Here is a 17,620-nt window from a genome sequence, read left to right on the forward strand (position 1 = left end):
TTTCTCTCCAGTATGAACTGTCTGATGACTTAAAAGGGTTGACTTTACACGAAAGGCCGTGCCACATTCGTCACATTTGTAAGGTTTCTCTCCAGTATGAATTGTCTGATGCCTTAAAAGGGTTGACTTTACACGAAAGGCCTTGCCACACTCATCACATTTGTAACGTTTCTCTCCAGTATGAACCCTCTGATGACGAGCAAGGTTTGAATTTTGGCTGAAGACTTTGTCACATGTATCACATTTAAATAATTTCTTTCCTGTATGAATGTTCTTATGACTCTTGAGGACTGAGCTGTGAGCAAAGGCCTTGTCACACTCATCACATTTGTAAGGTTTCTCTCCAGTATGAACAGTCTGATGACTTAAAAGGTTTGACTTTAGACGAAAGGCCGTGCCACACTCATCACATTTGTAAGGTTTCTCTCCAGTATGAACTGTCCGATGACTTAAAAGGGTTGACTTTACACAAAAGGACTTGCCACACTCATCACATTTGTAAGGTTTCTCACCAGTATGCACTGTCTGATGCCTTAAAAGGGTTGACTTTTCACGAAAGGCCTTGCCACACTCTTCACATTTGTAACGTTTCTCTCCAGTATGAACCCTCTGATGACGAGCAAGGTTTGAATTTTGGCTGAAGACTTTGTCACATATATCACATTTAAATAATTTCTTTCCTGTATGAATTTTCTTATGTCTCTTGAGGTGTGAGCTGTGAGTAAAGGCCTTGCCACACTCATCACATTTGTAAGGTTTTTCCCTGTGTGCTTTGAGTTCTTGTGTTACTCCTGAAGGATTCATAAAATCATTCCCATATATATTAGAAACACTGGTTTGGACACAAGGAGGAATTCTTTCAAGTGGTGAAAATGAGAAACTGTTGTTGACAGAACTCTTAACTTCATTATATTCAGAAATTATTCTGCCAGTTTGAAATATCTGCAGTTTATCCTGAAAGTTAAATCCAAACCTCTTTCGAAAGGGCTTGATGCCTGCATCCTTTCTATCATGCGAATCTCTTCCATCAGGTACATTTTCATTAAGGCTTATAGGTGTGCCTTTGTAATTTCTTTTGTCATCTCTCCCCTGACACTCAAAGTCACACATATTTTCCTGACTTTCCCAAAGATGAAAATGTTTGATATCACAGCTTTCAGGGCTTCCCAGCATCAACGTTTGGAATGTTTTTCGTTTATCACTATTTGCTTTGGGTTGTAAATGCTTGATCACATGTGTAGGAGCGATATCTACAAGATAAAAAGAATCATAGGTATCCTGCTCACAATAATTCAAAAGTAAATGTTTCATGTTGAATATATATTACAACAAAAGTAATACATCAAGTCATGAAACACCAGAATGATCACCTTAAGTCTTTAGAAACACTAAAGGAATAGAATTCTTAAGAAAGCATAACATAAATTCACCGTTACGGTAGCCTAGTTTTAAAAACCATATGCCAAACACTCACATTGGACAATCTTATGCCAGCTCTCAAAAACAGAGTGTTTTTCTACCAGAACCCTTAGGAATGTATCAATCAACAGCTGTCTCAAATTGAAAACAAAATATTACACTATCATGGTATTCTGCAAACTTACTGTACATAAATTCTAAACAATATATTATATATTGTAACAGTAAATAATCCAAAACCAAGCTTACCCAATTAATAATTAACTTTTCATAATTGGTTGTTGACAATTGAAAACAAATGAGAAAATGAAGAATAGGACTAAAACAATTTTTAGAAACAACATAGTTTTTTAAATGTGCTATAGAACTACGTACCCAAAAAGAAAAGGCATTTGATAATGTTAACAAGTGGTATGTGTCAGCTGTATTGCAGAATACATGCTAAAAGACAATCATCTCTAAATGACACATAAATTAAGATGTAAAATATTCACCGGTTTTCTAACAGCCAATAAACAATGCAACCCCCACCTATGTTGTTGTTCAGTCGCTCAGTCATGTTTGCCTCTTGGCGACACTGTGGACTGTAGCGAACCGGACTCCTCTGTCCATGGGATTTCCCAGGCTAAAATAGTGGAGTGGGTTGCTATTTCCTTCTCCATGGGATCTTCCTGACTCAGGTATCAAACCTGCATCTTCTGCATTAGCAGGTGAATTCTCTACCACCGAACCACCAAGGAAGGCTAATCTCTAGCCATGCACTATTCTTAATTACCTAGTTTAATGGCACCAAAATATAATAAATAAAAAGTGAGTGCTTTGTGTATTTATTGACTAAGGTCAGACAAAATATTGCTGAAAAATGTTGCAAGTGAAATGCATACAAGATATAATGTAGTTGAGGTGTGACAGAAAACAAAATTCGGTAAAGCCATTATCCTTCAATTAAAAAATAAATAAATTTTTAAGAAGATATAATGTAGAGCTAGACCAAATAATTTCACAATTTGTATGGAAATACAAAAAAAAACTCACATAGCCAAAGCAATCTTGAGAAAGAAGAATGGAACTGGAGGAATCAACCTGCCTGACTTCAGGCTCTACTACAAAGCCACAGTCATCAAGACAGTATGGTACTGGCACAAAGACAGAAATATAGATCAATGGAGCAAAATAGAAAGCCCAGAGATAAATGCACGCACCTATGGACACCTTATCTTTGACAAAGGAGGCAAGAATATACAGTGGATTAAAGACAATCTCTTTAACAAGTGGTGCTGGGAAAACTGGTCACCAGTTGAAAAAGAAAGAAACTAGATCACTTTCTAACACCATACACAAAAATAAACTCACAATGGATTAAAGATCTAAACCGAAGACCAGAAACTATAAAACTCCTAGAGGAGAACGTAGGCAAAACACTCACCAACATACATCACAGCAGGATCCTCTATGACCCACCTCCCAGAATATTGGAAATAAAAGCAAAAATAAACAAATGGGACATAATTAAACTTAAAAGCTTCTGCACAACAAAGGAAACTATAAGCAAGGTGAAAAGACAGCCTTGAGAATGGGAGAACAGCAAATGAAGCAACTGACAAACAACCAATCTCAAAAATATACAAGCAACTCCTGCAGCTTAATTCCAGAAAAATAAACGACTGAATCAAAAAATGGGCCAAAGAACTAAATACACATTTCTCCAAAGAAGACATACAGATGGCTAATAAACACATGAAAAGACGTTCAACATCACTCATTATCAGGAAATGCAACTCAAAACCACAATGAGGTACCATTTCATGTCAGTCAGAATGGCTGCGATCCAAAAGTCTACAAGCAATAAATGCTGGAGAGGGTGTGGAGAAAAGGGAACCCTTTAACACTGTTGGTGGGAATGCAAACTAGTACAGCCACTATGGAGAACAGTGTGGAGATTCCTTAATAAAACTGGAAATAGAACTGCCTTATGACCCAACAATCCCACTGCTGGGCATACACACCGAGGAAACCAGAATTGAAAGAGACACATGTACCCCAGTGTTCATCGCAGCACTGTTTATAATAGCCAGGACATGGAAGCAACCTAGATGTCCATCAGCAGATGAATAGATAAGAAGGCTGTGGTACATACACAATGGAGTATTACTCAGCCATTAAAAGGAATTCATTTGAATCAGTTCTAATGAGGTGGATGAAACTCAAGCCTATTATACAGAGTGAAGGAAGCCAGAAAGAAAAACACCAATACAATATACTAACGCATATACATGGAATTTAGAAAGATGGTAACGATAACTCTAAATGCGAGACAGCAAAAGAGACACAGATGTATAGAACAGGCTTTTGGACTCTGTGGGAGAGGGAAACGGTGGGATGATTTGGGAGAATGGCATTGAAACATGTATAATATCATATATGAAACGAATCGCCAGTCCTGGTTCGATGCATGACACTGGATGGTTGGGGCTGGTGCACTGGGATGACCCAGGGGGATGGTACGGGGAGCGGGGAGGGAGCGGGGGTTCAGGATGGGGAACACATGTATACCTGTGGTGGGCTCATGTTGATGTATGGCAAAACCAATACAATATTGTAAAGTAATTAACCTCCAATGAAAATAAATAAATTTATATTTAAAAAAGATATAATGTAGATAAAGTCGTATCATAAAGAACATGACAAAATATAGATATTACCTTTTTTAAACAAATAAAATTTTGAGTATTTTCTATAAAACATGTACTACTGACAGCACTAATTTGCTTTAAAAGGCTTGAGATAAATTAACATGTTTTTCTCTAATCAGAGCAGGGGACACACCCAATTGGCCCACAAAGTGGTAAGAGAACCAGGATATGAATCTGAACCTACTGGGACAACTGGAAAAACTTATTTGTAAACATGACTACTAACTGAATGAATAGACTAGAAAATATTTCAAAAAAAAAAATACAAGAAACTTAAAAGGAAAATATCAAGGAAGATACAAGACAAAAGAAGTCTGTTTAACTATTATTCAACCATCCCATCTCGAAATGGGTTGTGAGTCATCATGGATGCACAGAGTGATTTAGGTTCATGTCCTGAGAAACGTGTTCAATAAATGATCAGAGATTATCTTTACAGTGAGAGTATGTAGAAGGTGGAGGGATGTGATAGGTAAGAACAATGTTCCCATCCATATCAAGGTACTATGTGAGGACTGGTCAGGACTAACAAAGGGCCTGCGTAGAGCATAGGGTACACAGGTTTATGTCAGATATCAGCTTGTGACTGCATGTCTTTGTGAAAATAAATGAGAGCGCAAACTAATATACTGACCTTAAAAGAAAAGAACTGGTTCAGCAACTTTATGGGCATTATACTATGGGTATGGGACAGAAACAAGAGAGATTTTAAAAGTGATTGTGATATATGGAAAAAGCAGGATAATACCTATTATACTATTTGTAATGTAATGTATCCACCTCTGATTTTGTAACTTACAATGGAATACTTATACTCAAGAAAAGCATACACAATATTTCAGGATATTGTGTAAGAATCTTACTAGCAGAAATCAGAAGGAAAATCCAGAAAAAGGCTATCTAAACCTGGTTTCCTCTGCCAAGTATGATTAACCGCTCTATTGGACATTTACTTCATTTCTTCTTCCACACACGTTCATCTCAAGATCGAGGAGTATCAAAGGAAAGGAGGGATTGACACTGACTCTGGAAGACCTTCCCAGTTACAAAAGCCTTTCTGAGGCATCCAACTCTTTTTTGTAGAAAAAGGCTTTATTCTCCTAGACCTTCCCTGAGTTCAAAAGAGCAGATTCAAACAGTTACTAACACATTAAAGGACATTAAAGGATCATACCATGATCAAGTGGGATTTATTTCAGGGATGTAAGATTTCTCAATATCCACAAGTTAATCAGTATGCTGCACCACAGTAACAGTTGAAGACTAAAAACCATGATCATCAATAGAGCAGAACAGCTTCTGACAAAATTCAAGTGCCATTTATGATAAAAAAAAAAAACCTTCAGAAAGTCAGCACAGATGGACCCTACCTCAACATAATTAAGAATGTATATGTCAAACACACAGCTAACATCATACTCAACAGGGAAAAACTGAAAGCACTCCCCTTAACAACATGAATAAGATAAGAATGTTCACTATTGCCACTTTTATTCAACATATTTTTGGAAGTCTTAGCCACAACAATCAGAAAAGAAAAAGAAATAAAAGGAATTCAAGGTAAAAAAAAATAAAGAAGAAGTAAAACTGTCACTAAGATGCTACACACAGAAAATCCCAAAGACGCCACCAGATGACTACTAGACCTCATCAATGAACAGAGTAAACTTGCTGGATACATAATGTATAGAAAACTGCTGCATTTCTATACACTAATAATGATATGAAAGAAAGTGAAATAGATGAAACAATCCCATTCACCATCTCAGAGAAAAGAATACAATTCTAAGGAATAAACCTACCTAAAAAGTCAAAAGAACAGTACTCATAAAACTATAAGATGCTGATGACTGATACCAAAGATGACACAAACAGATGGCACAAACATATATCATGTTCTTGGACTGAAAGAAGTAACACTGTCACAATGACCATACTATCCAAGGCAATGTACATATTCAATGCAACCCTTATCAAATTAACAATGACATATTTCATAAAACAAAGAAAAACTTAATTTGTACCAAAATACAAAAGACTCTGATATCTAAAATGATCTTGAGAAAGAAGAACAGAGCTGGAGGAATCATGTTTCCTGAGTTCAGACTATACTACCAGCTGACAGTCAACAAAGTCAAAGTGAAGTCGCTCAGTCATGTCCAACTCTTTGTGAATCCATCGACTGTAGACTACCAGGTTCCTCTGTCCATGGGATTCTCCAGGCAAGAATACTGAAGTGGGTTGCCATTTCCTTCTCCAGCAGATCTTCCTGACCCAGGGACTGAACCTGGGTCTCCTGCATTGGAGGCAGATGGCTTCACCGTCTGAGCCACCAGGGAAGTGGTATGATGATGGCACAAAACAGAAACACAGATCAGTAGAACAGGACAGAAAACCCAGAAATAAACCAATTTACTTAGAGTCAATTATTCTATAACAAAGGAGGAAAGAATATAGAATGAAGAATTCTCTTTAATAAGTGATGCTGGGATAAATGGATAGTTACATGAAAAAGAATGAAATCCCAACATTCTCTAACACCACATACAAAAATAAACTCAAAATGTGTTAAACATCTAAATGCAAGACTAGATACTATAAAACTCATAGTGGAAAACAAATGCAAAACACTGTCTTGGTGCCCTTGACAGAGTTTCCAAAGCCAGAAAATAACCTGGAAAGATATATCAGGCTCTCGTGATACTTTCTCTCTCATAATCCTAGAACATACTGGTCATTCTACTGGATATCTTCAAGTGGTGACTTTGTACAGAGCAAGAAAATAACATTAGGAATACTGTCTCCATCACAGTTTTCTGTTACCTACTAAATCCACTACACAGAGACTCAGAGGCTGCCAATTAAACATAGGTGGATTATCACAGCAACGAAACCAGATAAAATTTCAGACCCTCAGGAATATATTTCAAAGAAATTGAAGAGGTAAAATGATACAAAGTAAGGAGAATGGAACATCAGGAACAGTTGACATTCCCACACTGGGTAGAGCAGCATAAGAGTAAAACTAATACAACATGAAGGTCAGACATTACAGCATCTTGAGATGGGACCATGCGCTCGACCTACAGATGGCAAGCTAAGAGCCTGCGAGATTCACATATGCTCCCCTCATAGGATCTAGGATCAAAAAGACGATCTCTCTACGCACTCTTACATTTTCCTAAGTAACAACCACAGAGGATCCAATCCATCAACTTGTCCCACTCCTAAATAGAAGAAAACAGCCCTTTTGAGATGCTCATTTTTCTTTATATGTTGTAATTTTGGCTACTTTTACATCGCTCCCCACTGTCCAGAGCTTTTTCTCATGCTCCAATGTGGAGATAATATTCAGATCAGAAACAGAAATTCTGGGACTTCCCTGGTGATCCAGTGGTTAAGACTCTGCATTTCCAATGCAGGAGGTGTAGGCTTGATCCTTAGTCAGGGAATTAAGATCCCACATGCAGAATGATGCAGCCAAAAAAAAGTAAACAAACAAGCAAAAACAAATAGATATTGAGTGTTATCAGAAGAAAGAAATCTAAAGTGACATGGATTTTTTTAAACACTGAGCAAAAGTAAAAAGGTAGAAAATAGGAAATCGGGTTTTTAGGTATCTTTTTTTAACATCTGCCAGTGAGCTCTGTACATAATTAAGCTCTGGGACAACCTTAGATATGACATGAAACAGACACAGCATCTGAAGAGGGTCAGTTTAACCTTGTGAAGCTGTGTCATGCCCCAGTCACCAGAACTCTCACATGAAAGACATCAGGGCCTCCCAAGGGGCACACAGGGAAAATGCAGATACCCAAGGGCAGCTCTGGAAGGAAGTCAACCTCACCCAGGGAGAGCAGATTCCTGTAGGTCTCCAGCATCACATCCCTGTACAAGGCCCTCTGAGCAGGGTCCAGGAATTCCCACTCCTCCTGAGTGAAGTTGATGGCCACATCTTCAGAGGTCAGTCGTTCCTGAAATGAAACCACATGTCAGCAAAAGGGCCATGAAAAGTTCTCATTTTCATGCAAAAGAGAAAGGGTAGTAAGGGGTACGGATTGACTTGGTTGAAGCTTGTGTTCTAACAGATCCATGCAGGGGTATCTGGAGAAATTATGGATCTCTAATTTTAAATTCTTATGCTTTTTCCTAAGACTTTATGAGATCCTCCAATTAACATGGATTTTTTATCACTGTTCAAAATCCATGAAATATATAAAAATAAAGCTCAACACTGTTTTGACTATACAAAAGTGTCAGATATTATGTTCTGCTCAGTGAGTGCAACTCATTATCTCGATGAGGTACAGCATGAGTGGTGTCTTCAGAGATGACAAAGTCCACGGCACTTTTAATGGAAAGGTCAAAATTTTCAGGTATGATGTTGATAATAGCAGCAAGGACCAAATGTCTCAAGGCTCCTGTTGCTCTAAATTACTGTAGTATTACTCTAAACATTAAATAAGTACTTCACAGGCAAGAACCTGTCATCAACATAATAGCTCATTAAAGAACCATCTGTTCCCACCTTAGAGAAGAAAACCTGTGTCACAGACACTCTGAGAAACTCGACTCAGATCAAGAAGCTAAGAAATGTTACATGAAGCACCTGAACTCAGAAGCTTGGGCTCAGCAACTGAAGCTTAAGCATCTAACAGTGAAGTAATAAGAGAACATTAAAAGTCCTTTAACAGAGGGCTCCTAAAGAAAACTTGAAAGAAGTCCAAGGTGAGCCACTTCCCTGCCACTCTGTCTTCTCTGCAGGGGGAGCAGCTCTTGGGCCTCAGGGCTTCATCCCTTGAAAATGGACACCTGTGCCAAAGTAGTCTCTACCCCCTCCCTGATTGGGAGAACCTCCCCACTGTTGAGTGATCACTGTCCACAGTGGTAGTAAAGAACCAGAAACTCTGACTGATGAGAGCCACAGCAGCTTGGCAGCCCCAGGTCCCTGGACCATCTCACTTATTTCTAGGCACAGCTTCCAAACCAGTGCCATTTCAAAGGATTCTGACACAGCAGTCAAGTTCCCTGGAGCTGGAGCTGCCACAGCAGGGGTGGCTGGCTCCAGGGCTGGAAGTGGGACTTTGTTCGGGAGCTTCATCACTGTTATGCCAGGAACCCTTCTCTGAAACAGTAGCTCTTCTACACCACGGGCTTGGCCCTCTCAAAGGCCATGGGGCTCTTTTGCCTGATGGTGGTCTAGCTTATCTTCTTCACGATGTGAAGGAGCTCTTTCCACCTCCCATAGCTCTTTCTGCTGTGTCTGCCCAGTATGTTCTCTTTCCTGTAACTACCCAGGCAGCCTGGGGAAACTGGTGGGCTCAGGGTTTGACAGAAGGAAAACAAACAAATATTGTATTAATATGAAAAAAAAAAAGTCCAAGGTGAACAATGTGGAATGGCATGAAAGGTCATTATAGACGTGAATACAGAAACACAACTGTTAGTAATTTACTACTTAAAACACTAACAGGATTGTTTAGAAAATTTCAAGGCCACAGATTATACTGATAACATAATTTCAACTGAAAGAAAAAGGTTATATGTAGTTTTTAAATCATGATGTCTTCTATCTAAATCACAGACTTGCACATGCATGCATGCTTATCTATAAAAAATTAACTGACATGAGAGGATTTGTCTTTTGACAGATTTTTTGGACAATTTTATATCATCCTTTTATTCACGTGTTTCAGCGTCTTTCAGATGATAAAAATGTATCCTTTGTACTCAGCTGAGTTTGTCAGCAGGATTCTATACTAGGCTACCAAAAGAAAGCTAGTAAAAAATTTAAAAAAATTATTAATTGAACTCAATTCATAATAAAATTACCATATACAAAGATACAAATATAATTTTATCCATTTAGACTTACAGAGCAAGGCATTAACAGAAGCCAAAGACTTTCTTTGCCTTTTTTTCCATTTCCAATAAAATAGTGATTTGAAATTAGAAGACTCATTAGATTATGACCAAAACAAAATATCACAATACAAGTAAAAAAACTTCTTGGGGAATTAAAAATCATGGCAAAAAAGAATATGGAAAAAAAATATAGTTATTAAGCAAGGCTATCTCAAGAAACATCATGATAGGAAGGAAATATTCAATACATTCCTTCTGAAATTACAGTGGCATGAAAGGAGCTGTCCAGGGTGCCTGTCTTTCACTACCATACTATGCACAGGAGCAGGGGCCACTAGAAGAACTAATAGGAGGAAAAAACCAGGGCAAGAGATATAGAGTTTGTCAGAGAGTTGAAACAGGTAGTACTCACTAACCTAAGGACATGCAAAGGTGAAAAGTGAAAGGATGGAAAAAGACAGTCCATCCTAAAGAGAGCAGGGAAGACTGTTATATCAGACAAAATAAACTGAAGAAAAAAAAGTGCAATGAGATAAATATTGTATAATGATAAAACGGTCAATTTACCAAAAAGCTGTAACAAGTAAAAATATATATACATCTAACATTAGATATCTCAGAAAAATGAAGCAAATATTGAACAGGCATGTACAGATCATACATTCCCAAAAAAGTATAAAACACATGTATCTCAAGGACACAGAAAACATTCTCTATGAGAGACCATGTGTTAGGCCAAAATTAACCATTTTAAGAGACTGATACCATAAAAGTATCTTCCCTAACAATGACGAAATAAACACAAGAAAAAAAGAAAATTCCTCAAATGTGAACATTAAACAACTCACTCTTATACCACAAATGGGTCTAAGAAAAAAATCACATAGAAAATTTAAATACATGGATAATAACAAAAAGACAACATTACAAAATTTATAACACAGAGAGAACACTGTATTAAAAAGAAAGTCTGAACTGTTAAGTGCTTGCAGTAAAAAAAAGAAAAGATCTTAAATCTGAAATACATTTTTAGATCTCTAGGAAGCAGAAAACAGAAAACAAACTAAACTCAAGTTTAGCAGAAGGAAACATGTAAATAATAAGGATTAAACCAGAGATACAATAGAAAGTAGAAAAATATAAAAATCAACAAACCAAGAGTTGATGTTTTGAAAAAACTGCATAGGAAAACCCCCACCTTGACTAAGGAAAAGAGAAAAAAGATTCAAATAACTAACAACAGATATGAAACAGGAGTGATTACAACCGAGGTCAAAAAGATAAGGAAGTACTATGACCAATAATGCCTATAAATGACAGAATACAGGACACAGTGGCAAAATCTCAGAAACATACGAACTATTTTACTTCTTAAGGAATTAAAAAATTGAGAAGTATTGAACGTGAAAGTGTTAGCCACTCAGTCATGTCTGACTCTTTGTGACCTCATGCACTGTAGCCCACAGTGTCTGACTCTTTGTGACCTCATGGAGAGTAGCCCACAGGACTCCTCTGTGCATGGAATCTCTCCAGACAAGAATACTGGCCTAGAGAGCCATTCCTTTCTCCAGGGAATCTTCCGACCCAGGGATAGAACCTGGGTCTCCCGCACAGAAGGCAGATTCTTTATGATTTGAGTCACCAGGGAAGCCCATTATAACTAGAGATTTAAAAAGTAGTCAGAAACCTCTAAGAAAAATACAGGACCAAATTCTACCAAACATTTACAGAAGAATTACCACTAATCCTGCTAATTCTATGGAGCAAGCATGGTTCTAATAGTTTGCTGATTTCCCAAAGACACAAGAAAGGAAAACTAGAAACCAACACCCCTGATGAATACTGATGCAAAATTAAAATACTTACAAACCAACTTCAACACATATTAAAAACATCTGGAGAAACAGACACAGAGAACAGATGGAAGTGGGAGGGGAAGAAGGAGAGGGTGAGATGTATGGAGAGAGTAACATGGAAACTTACATTATCATATATAAAGTAGAGAGCCAGTGTGAATTTGCTGACTGACTCAGGGACTCAAACAGGGGCTCTCTAACAACCTACAGGGGTGGGATAGGGAGGAAGATGGGAGGGAGGGGACATATGTATACCTATGGCTGATTCATGTTGGTATTAGGCAAAAAATAACTTCTGTAAAACAATTATCCTTCAATTAAATAATTTAAATAAATAAATAAAAAGATCTGACACCATGACCAAGTGGATTTTATTCATATAAGGCAAGGAGAAGTCAACACACAAAAATTAATTAATATGACACACTACATTGACAGATTAAAGGGGGAAAAAAATAGGATCAACTCGATGCAGGAAAAAAACCATTCGACAATTTGACAATCTTTCAAGATGGAACACTCAACAAACGACAAACAATAAATTATACCAACATCAACATAATAAATGCCATTATGAAAAGAGCACAGCAATGGGGAAAGAATGAAAGCTTTTCCTCTGAGGTCAAGAAGATGGCAAGGATGCACACTCTGCACCGCAGTTCAACAAAGCACTGAAACCCTTAGAGCAATTAGATGAGATCTTCTTTCCCACATGACAAAGTTTCATGAGTAAAAAACATTAAGATTTAAACATGCTATATCAAAACAGATTCTTTAATAACCACACAAAGGGTCAATCATCCAATTAAATCATTATCAATATTGCCATGCCAATCTTTGTAGAAGCAGAATAAAATATCGTGAAAGTCATAGAATTATTCAAAGAGCAAACAGCAAAAGTCTTGAAGAAGGAAGATGGAGGTCTTTCTATTTCAACACCTATTACAAGGTAATCAAGGTGACGTGGTACTGGTATAAAAACAGACAAATAAACCAACTGAACAGAACACAGTACTCAGAAATAATTCTTTGTGTATATGTAAGGTATATTGACAAGGATGTCAAGATACACAAAAGGCAAAGGACAGGCTCAATTGATCTGATTCCCAGATTTAACCAGCTATTGTGCATCCAAACACCTGACTTCCACGTACAGTTTCCTTACCCTGGTTGACAGAGCAGACAGCGCATCCAGATAGGCCCTAAGCAATCCCTGCTGCCCAACAGCACTGAGACCCCTTCTCCAACCCATGGGTGAGAAGCCCTGGCCAGGACGGTGCCCAGGGGAGCCTCCTCACAAGGGCCAGGTCACCGAGTCATGGGGAGACAGGATCTAAGTGGAGACGACAGGGCCTGAGGGAAGGCCCCGGGTGAGTGTGCGTGTACAGGAGTCACACAGGACACTCCAGAGTCAGACATGATTAGTGAGCTAGAGAAGGGCATTTCAGGAAGGACAGACTAAATATGACCTTACCTGAGAAAGAGCCATGCCTCACTCCTTTTCTTTCCTCTTCCTTAACTTCAGGGCTTCCCCAGGCAACACGAGTCTTCAGAGGTCTATCATGAAAGTTGAAAACATGCTGTTTAATGCTTAGAGTCAACACATCCCCTTCCTGAGCCCCAACCACACACACACAGGGAAGCCCTCACCATGAGGAACAGACAGGCCCCTGTGGCCAATGTCTCAGGAGGGACTCAGGACAGTTAACTTCCGCAGAGAGACCAACACGGGACTTTCCCACACTTTCCCTCGGATCACACTCCCCTCCTGCTGAGGCCTCATGTACACAGCAGCACGAGGCACCTCCACTGACCAGGCAATCTCCTTCAGGTCACACGGCAGGCCCTAATCCATCCCCATTCAGAAGGGAGCATCCCCTCCTCAGCCCAGATCTGAGCCCTCAGGACTGGGAGGACTCAAGAGTCCTGATGCTCAGTGAGGGATCCAGACTGGAATCAACTGGGGCATCTTAAACATTCTCGAGCTGTGGACCAACACAAACTACCTGAAGGGGAATCTCTGGTCAGAGGGTACAAAACATGTGTGTCGGGAGCTGCATTAGACATTACTGGCAAAATGGAGGCATGGCCCCAACCTCTTCTCCTTGTCCCGCAGGCACAGACCCGGGATAAAGGAGTTAGGTCTTGTGATTCTGACTTGTTTTTTCCTTTCCTCTGTTGAGTTGACTGAAAAGAATGTTAAGGTGCTTATTGTCCTTGAGAGGAGTATGAGAAGGCACAAAGCCTTCAGCACGTGTGCCCAGCGAATAATCCATAAAGTTAACCATTGACATTTGTTCAAGGATCTTTACAAGAGTGTTCCAGGACGAGCACGTAGGCCGCAGCTTGAGGCCATGGGAAGGATTGTCATCTGAGACCTATTTGTGAAGGAAATGTTTATGGCAATGGAAGTTTGCTGAATTTAGTGTTTAGGAATAATTAAGAATATTTAGAAGCTAAAAATTTAAGGAATGTGGTAGTGCTACCATGTTTTACTATAGCTTATACAGATTACGAATTTCAGAGATATTAATAGCTAGAAGCCTTTTTAGGAGATAGTGTGCTTAGGATGCTAGGGGCAAACAGGATTTAGAAAGATAAGAAATAAACTGAGGAATGTGGTTTGCAGCCCAGACATAAGCATGAGTTACAATGTAATCACAAGTTAAAGTAAACAGGATTCTGAGAGAATCACTGAAGCAGAAACTCTGTTTGAAGGGCCACAATGATTTATAGAGACAATAAATCTGGGTGAGGGGAAACTGAAAATTCTAAACCTCTGACCTAAAGCTTTTCTCAAAGTATAAAAGAGAATCTGAAGCTTGAAATAAACATGCAGTCCTGTACCTTGAGTCAAAGGATGCATCATTCTCCGCTGACACCGCTCATCTCTTCAGGCTGATTCCCTGGCTGCTGGAGCTGGACTCTGGCACATGTGTATGCAAAATACGTCATCAATGAAACATGAAGCCTGGACTGAGCACCATTCAGAGGAGAAGAGCACGCCACCCCCCCCCCACTCTCTTTTCCTTTCCCAGCCTTACTAAGGTGTAACTAACAAAAATGGTATAAATGTACTGTGTACAAAGTGATCATGTGATAGAATCATAGACTGAATAATTATTATAGTCAAGGAAGTTACACTTCCACCTATGACTACACTGTATTATTTCTATCTGGGCAAATTTCAAGGATATAGAAACACTACCAGCAGGATGCAGTACCTCAGATTCCCAGAACTTACTTATTTTACAACGGAAAATCTCTACTCTTTCACTACCAGTGCCCCATTTCCCCCTCCACCCACCTCCTGGTAACAGCCTTATTACTCGACGGCTCTATGAGTTTGACAGGTCTAGTTGCCACATAGGGTCTGTCCTCCTCTGTCAGGCTTATTTCACTTGGCATAATGTTCTCTAGGTTCATTCATTTTGGCATAAATGCAGGACCCTTGATTTTTATATTTATATGCAGAGAAAAAATAGTTCATGAATATACAGTATACGATTAATATTTCTATACCACACTTTTGTAACGTATTCTTTTGTCAAGAGACATCTGGGCTGTTGTCTATGCCTTCGCTACTGCAAATCCAGTCACACTCATGGAACTATGGACACATCCCTGAAAAACTGATTGCTTTTCTTTTGGATATCTGTCAGAAATGGGTTTGACACACTGCAGGCCTGTTCTATATTAATTTCTTAAGGAACTTCCATTTTATTTTCCAACATAGCAGTACCATTTACATTAACACCAACAGCGCAGTTAAGATTCCATGTTTTCTGTACTGTACCTGTGTGTGTGCTTATTTTGGGAGGGACAGGAGTAGATAGAACCCAGCCTAGCAGCAAGACAGTTGCAGCTGCATCTTCTAGAGAACAAGCCTCCAGGCTGAAGATCATTGTGGCATCGCTGACCTCTTATTTTTTGGAGCCATCCTCCCCGACATCACAGGACTTTATGACTCTTCTCAGGCTGGGCCCAGAGATCCCTACCGAGCAGGACCACCTTGTAACAAGCATTCTGTGATCTTAACCTTAGTACTCCTATTTTCCCAGAGGGACTGAAACAAACTTACAAACTTTCATGGTGTCCAACAGAGTCTCCACAGAGCCAAGAACGAGCCTCTAACCCTCTTATACAAACATAAAGCATTCCAAGCCCTGATAGCTCATGCATGAGGCAAAATACAAAAGAGGACACCCAAGGATCCACAGACACAAGACACTATATTTTCATTTACAGTGAGTGATCCAGGTCAAACATAGAAATCTCCAAAGACTATGAAAAAGAGGGATAATTCCAATGATGCACATGGCCCACTGAGACCTCAGCATCTTCCAAGGAAACACTCCAGATTCTCTTGGTATCTTCCTAAATGCACATGAACCTTTCTGCACTGGCAACCCCAAATACACAATGATACCAAAGTTGATGCAAAAAATGACCTGAGATTTTCCCTGTTACTCTATGGTGCCTGCCTGCTAAAAGAGCCAACAAAAGCCAGGGAGTGGAGTGGATGCTGGGGACACCTGCTAGAACCAGCCCCTCAAGTCCAAGGCTCCCATCCTCTTGCACCCACAGGTGCCTGTGGGCTCAGCCCAGGCCACAGTTCTAACAGTGGAAAAGACATCTCTTGGCTGAATTCCACGTCCTTCATTGCTGCTCACGTGTGGTCATGAGTTGTCAAATCAAACCTGTGCAGGCACATGTCAGCCTCAGCACTGCTGTCCCAGGGAACACGAGCTCAGGCAGTAGAACCTCAAACCACTCCATGCGGGCTCTTCAACAAACCCGCTTCCAGGTGCTCCAGCCTGAACAGAGACATTCTCTTCCAACAGGTCCACACACCCCTTGTCCCTGCAACTATACTTGGGATGGGTGCACTCTCCATTCACTGGGCTCACCTTGATGCCCCCAAGTACTGCCACAACCCTCCTGCAGACCCCACCAGGCTCCCTCCGCTTTCCCCATTGGTCTACCTCTCCTCCCTGATGACTGGACTAAGCAAGACTAAAGCACACAGGGAGTCCGTGACAAACAGGACCACAAGAGGAGTGCCCACGAGCTACGACCCAAAGGACACTGCATAAGCAGTATGAAAATTAAGAGACTGGCCCTCCTGGGAAAGCCTGCCACCACCTGGGGACATTATGGAGTCCACGTACAAAGGCATTTGAGATGAGGAAGTCTCAAAGCAAGGGTCTCCAGGTCTCACTCTCTCCTGTTTTCTCCACCCACACCTACTTGGAAGATATTCTAGCTCTCGGGGGGCACAGGGGGCAGCATCTCCTTCCTGCCCCATTAGGTTTTGGATTTCTGCTCATCCTCAGTGCACTGAAATCACAACGCTGACACAGAGCACATAAACTCCTAGATGGCAAAGCTGCTGTCCACGATGGTGACTGGTCCTAGATGGACAGAGGTTAGATCCGGGGGCAGCAGAGGACGAAACCCAACAGACTAAACATGGGGACATCTCAGCCCACTGCTTGAGGACACCAGTTTTGTAGGGCTTTTCAGGACTTCCTATATTTCTTGGCTCATCTTTTGAGTAATTAAGTAGTCACATGGGGTAAAGATCAATTACAGCTGAAATGTCCAGAACATACAAAACATCTTCATCACCTGCCCTGTTCTATTGGTCTTCCCGGAGGATTATTCATCCCAAACCATATTCCTGTCATCTAAAGACATTTCCAGTATCAGGTACTACAGCCACGCTGGGAAGAGGAGGAACACTATGAGCCCTAAAAAGAGGGGAACCAGGAAGGACTCAAAATA

At 40.0% G+C, this 17,620-nt stretch overlaps 1 protein-coding gene, 1 long non-coding RNA gene and 1 pseudogene across 10 annotated transcripts in view; 2 read left to right on the forward strand and 1 right to left on the reverse strand.

Annotated features, from left to right (window-relative positions):
- The window catches only part of LOC120872098, a 13,067-nt gene extending 6,791 nt beyond the window's left edge, over positions 1-6,276 (forward strand). The window contains exons 3-4 of the long non-coding RNA XR_005723179.1: positions 1,766-1,775; positions 6,258-6,276. This is a non-coding gene — a long non-coding RNA (uncharacterized LOC120872098). The remainder of the gene's footprint in view (positions 1-1,765; positions 1,776-6,257) is intronic.
- The window catches only part of LOC120871952 (zinc finger protein 665-like), a 385,017-nt gene that overhangs the window by 132,398 nt on the left and 234,999 nt on the right, over positions 1-17,620 (reverse strand). For 3 of the 9 annotated variants that reach the window (XR_005723140.1, XM_040252023.1, XM_040252020.1), the window contains exons 1-2: positions 14,681-15,178; positions 13,308-13,390 (exon numbers count right to left, since the gene is read on the reverse strand). Coding sequence is in view for 8 of the 9 variants with exons in the window: in XM_040252023.1 (XP_040107957.1) it covers positions 13,308-13,322 (15 nt within the window). In the remaining variant the exon portion in view is untranslated. Of the gene's footprint in view, positions 1-532; positions 1,251-7,959; positions 8,087-13,307; positions 13,391-14,680; positions 15,179-17,620 lie in introns of those variants that run through there. The other 6 variants (XM_040252013.1, XM_040252015.1, XM_040252016.1 and 3 more) reach the window with 4 other exon arrangements.
- On the forward strand, positions 8,855-9,315 carry LOC120872982 (annotated as a pseudogene).

This window comes from Oryx dammah, unplaced genomic scaffold, assembly GCF_014754425.2.
Source record: "Oryx dammah isolate SB20612 unplaced genomic scaffold, SCBI_Odam_1.1 HiC_scaffold_13, whole genome shotgun sequence".
NCBI classification, from domain to species: domain Eukaryota; kingdom Metazoa; phylum Chordata; class Mammalia; order Artiodactyla; family Bovidae; genus Oryx; species Oryx dammah.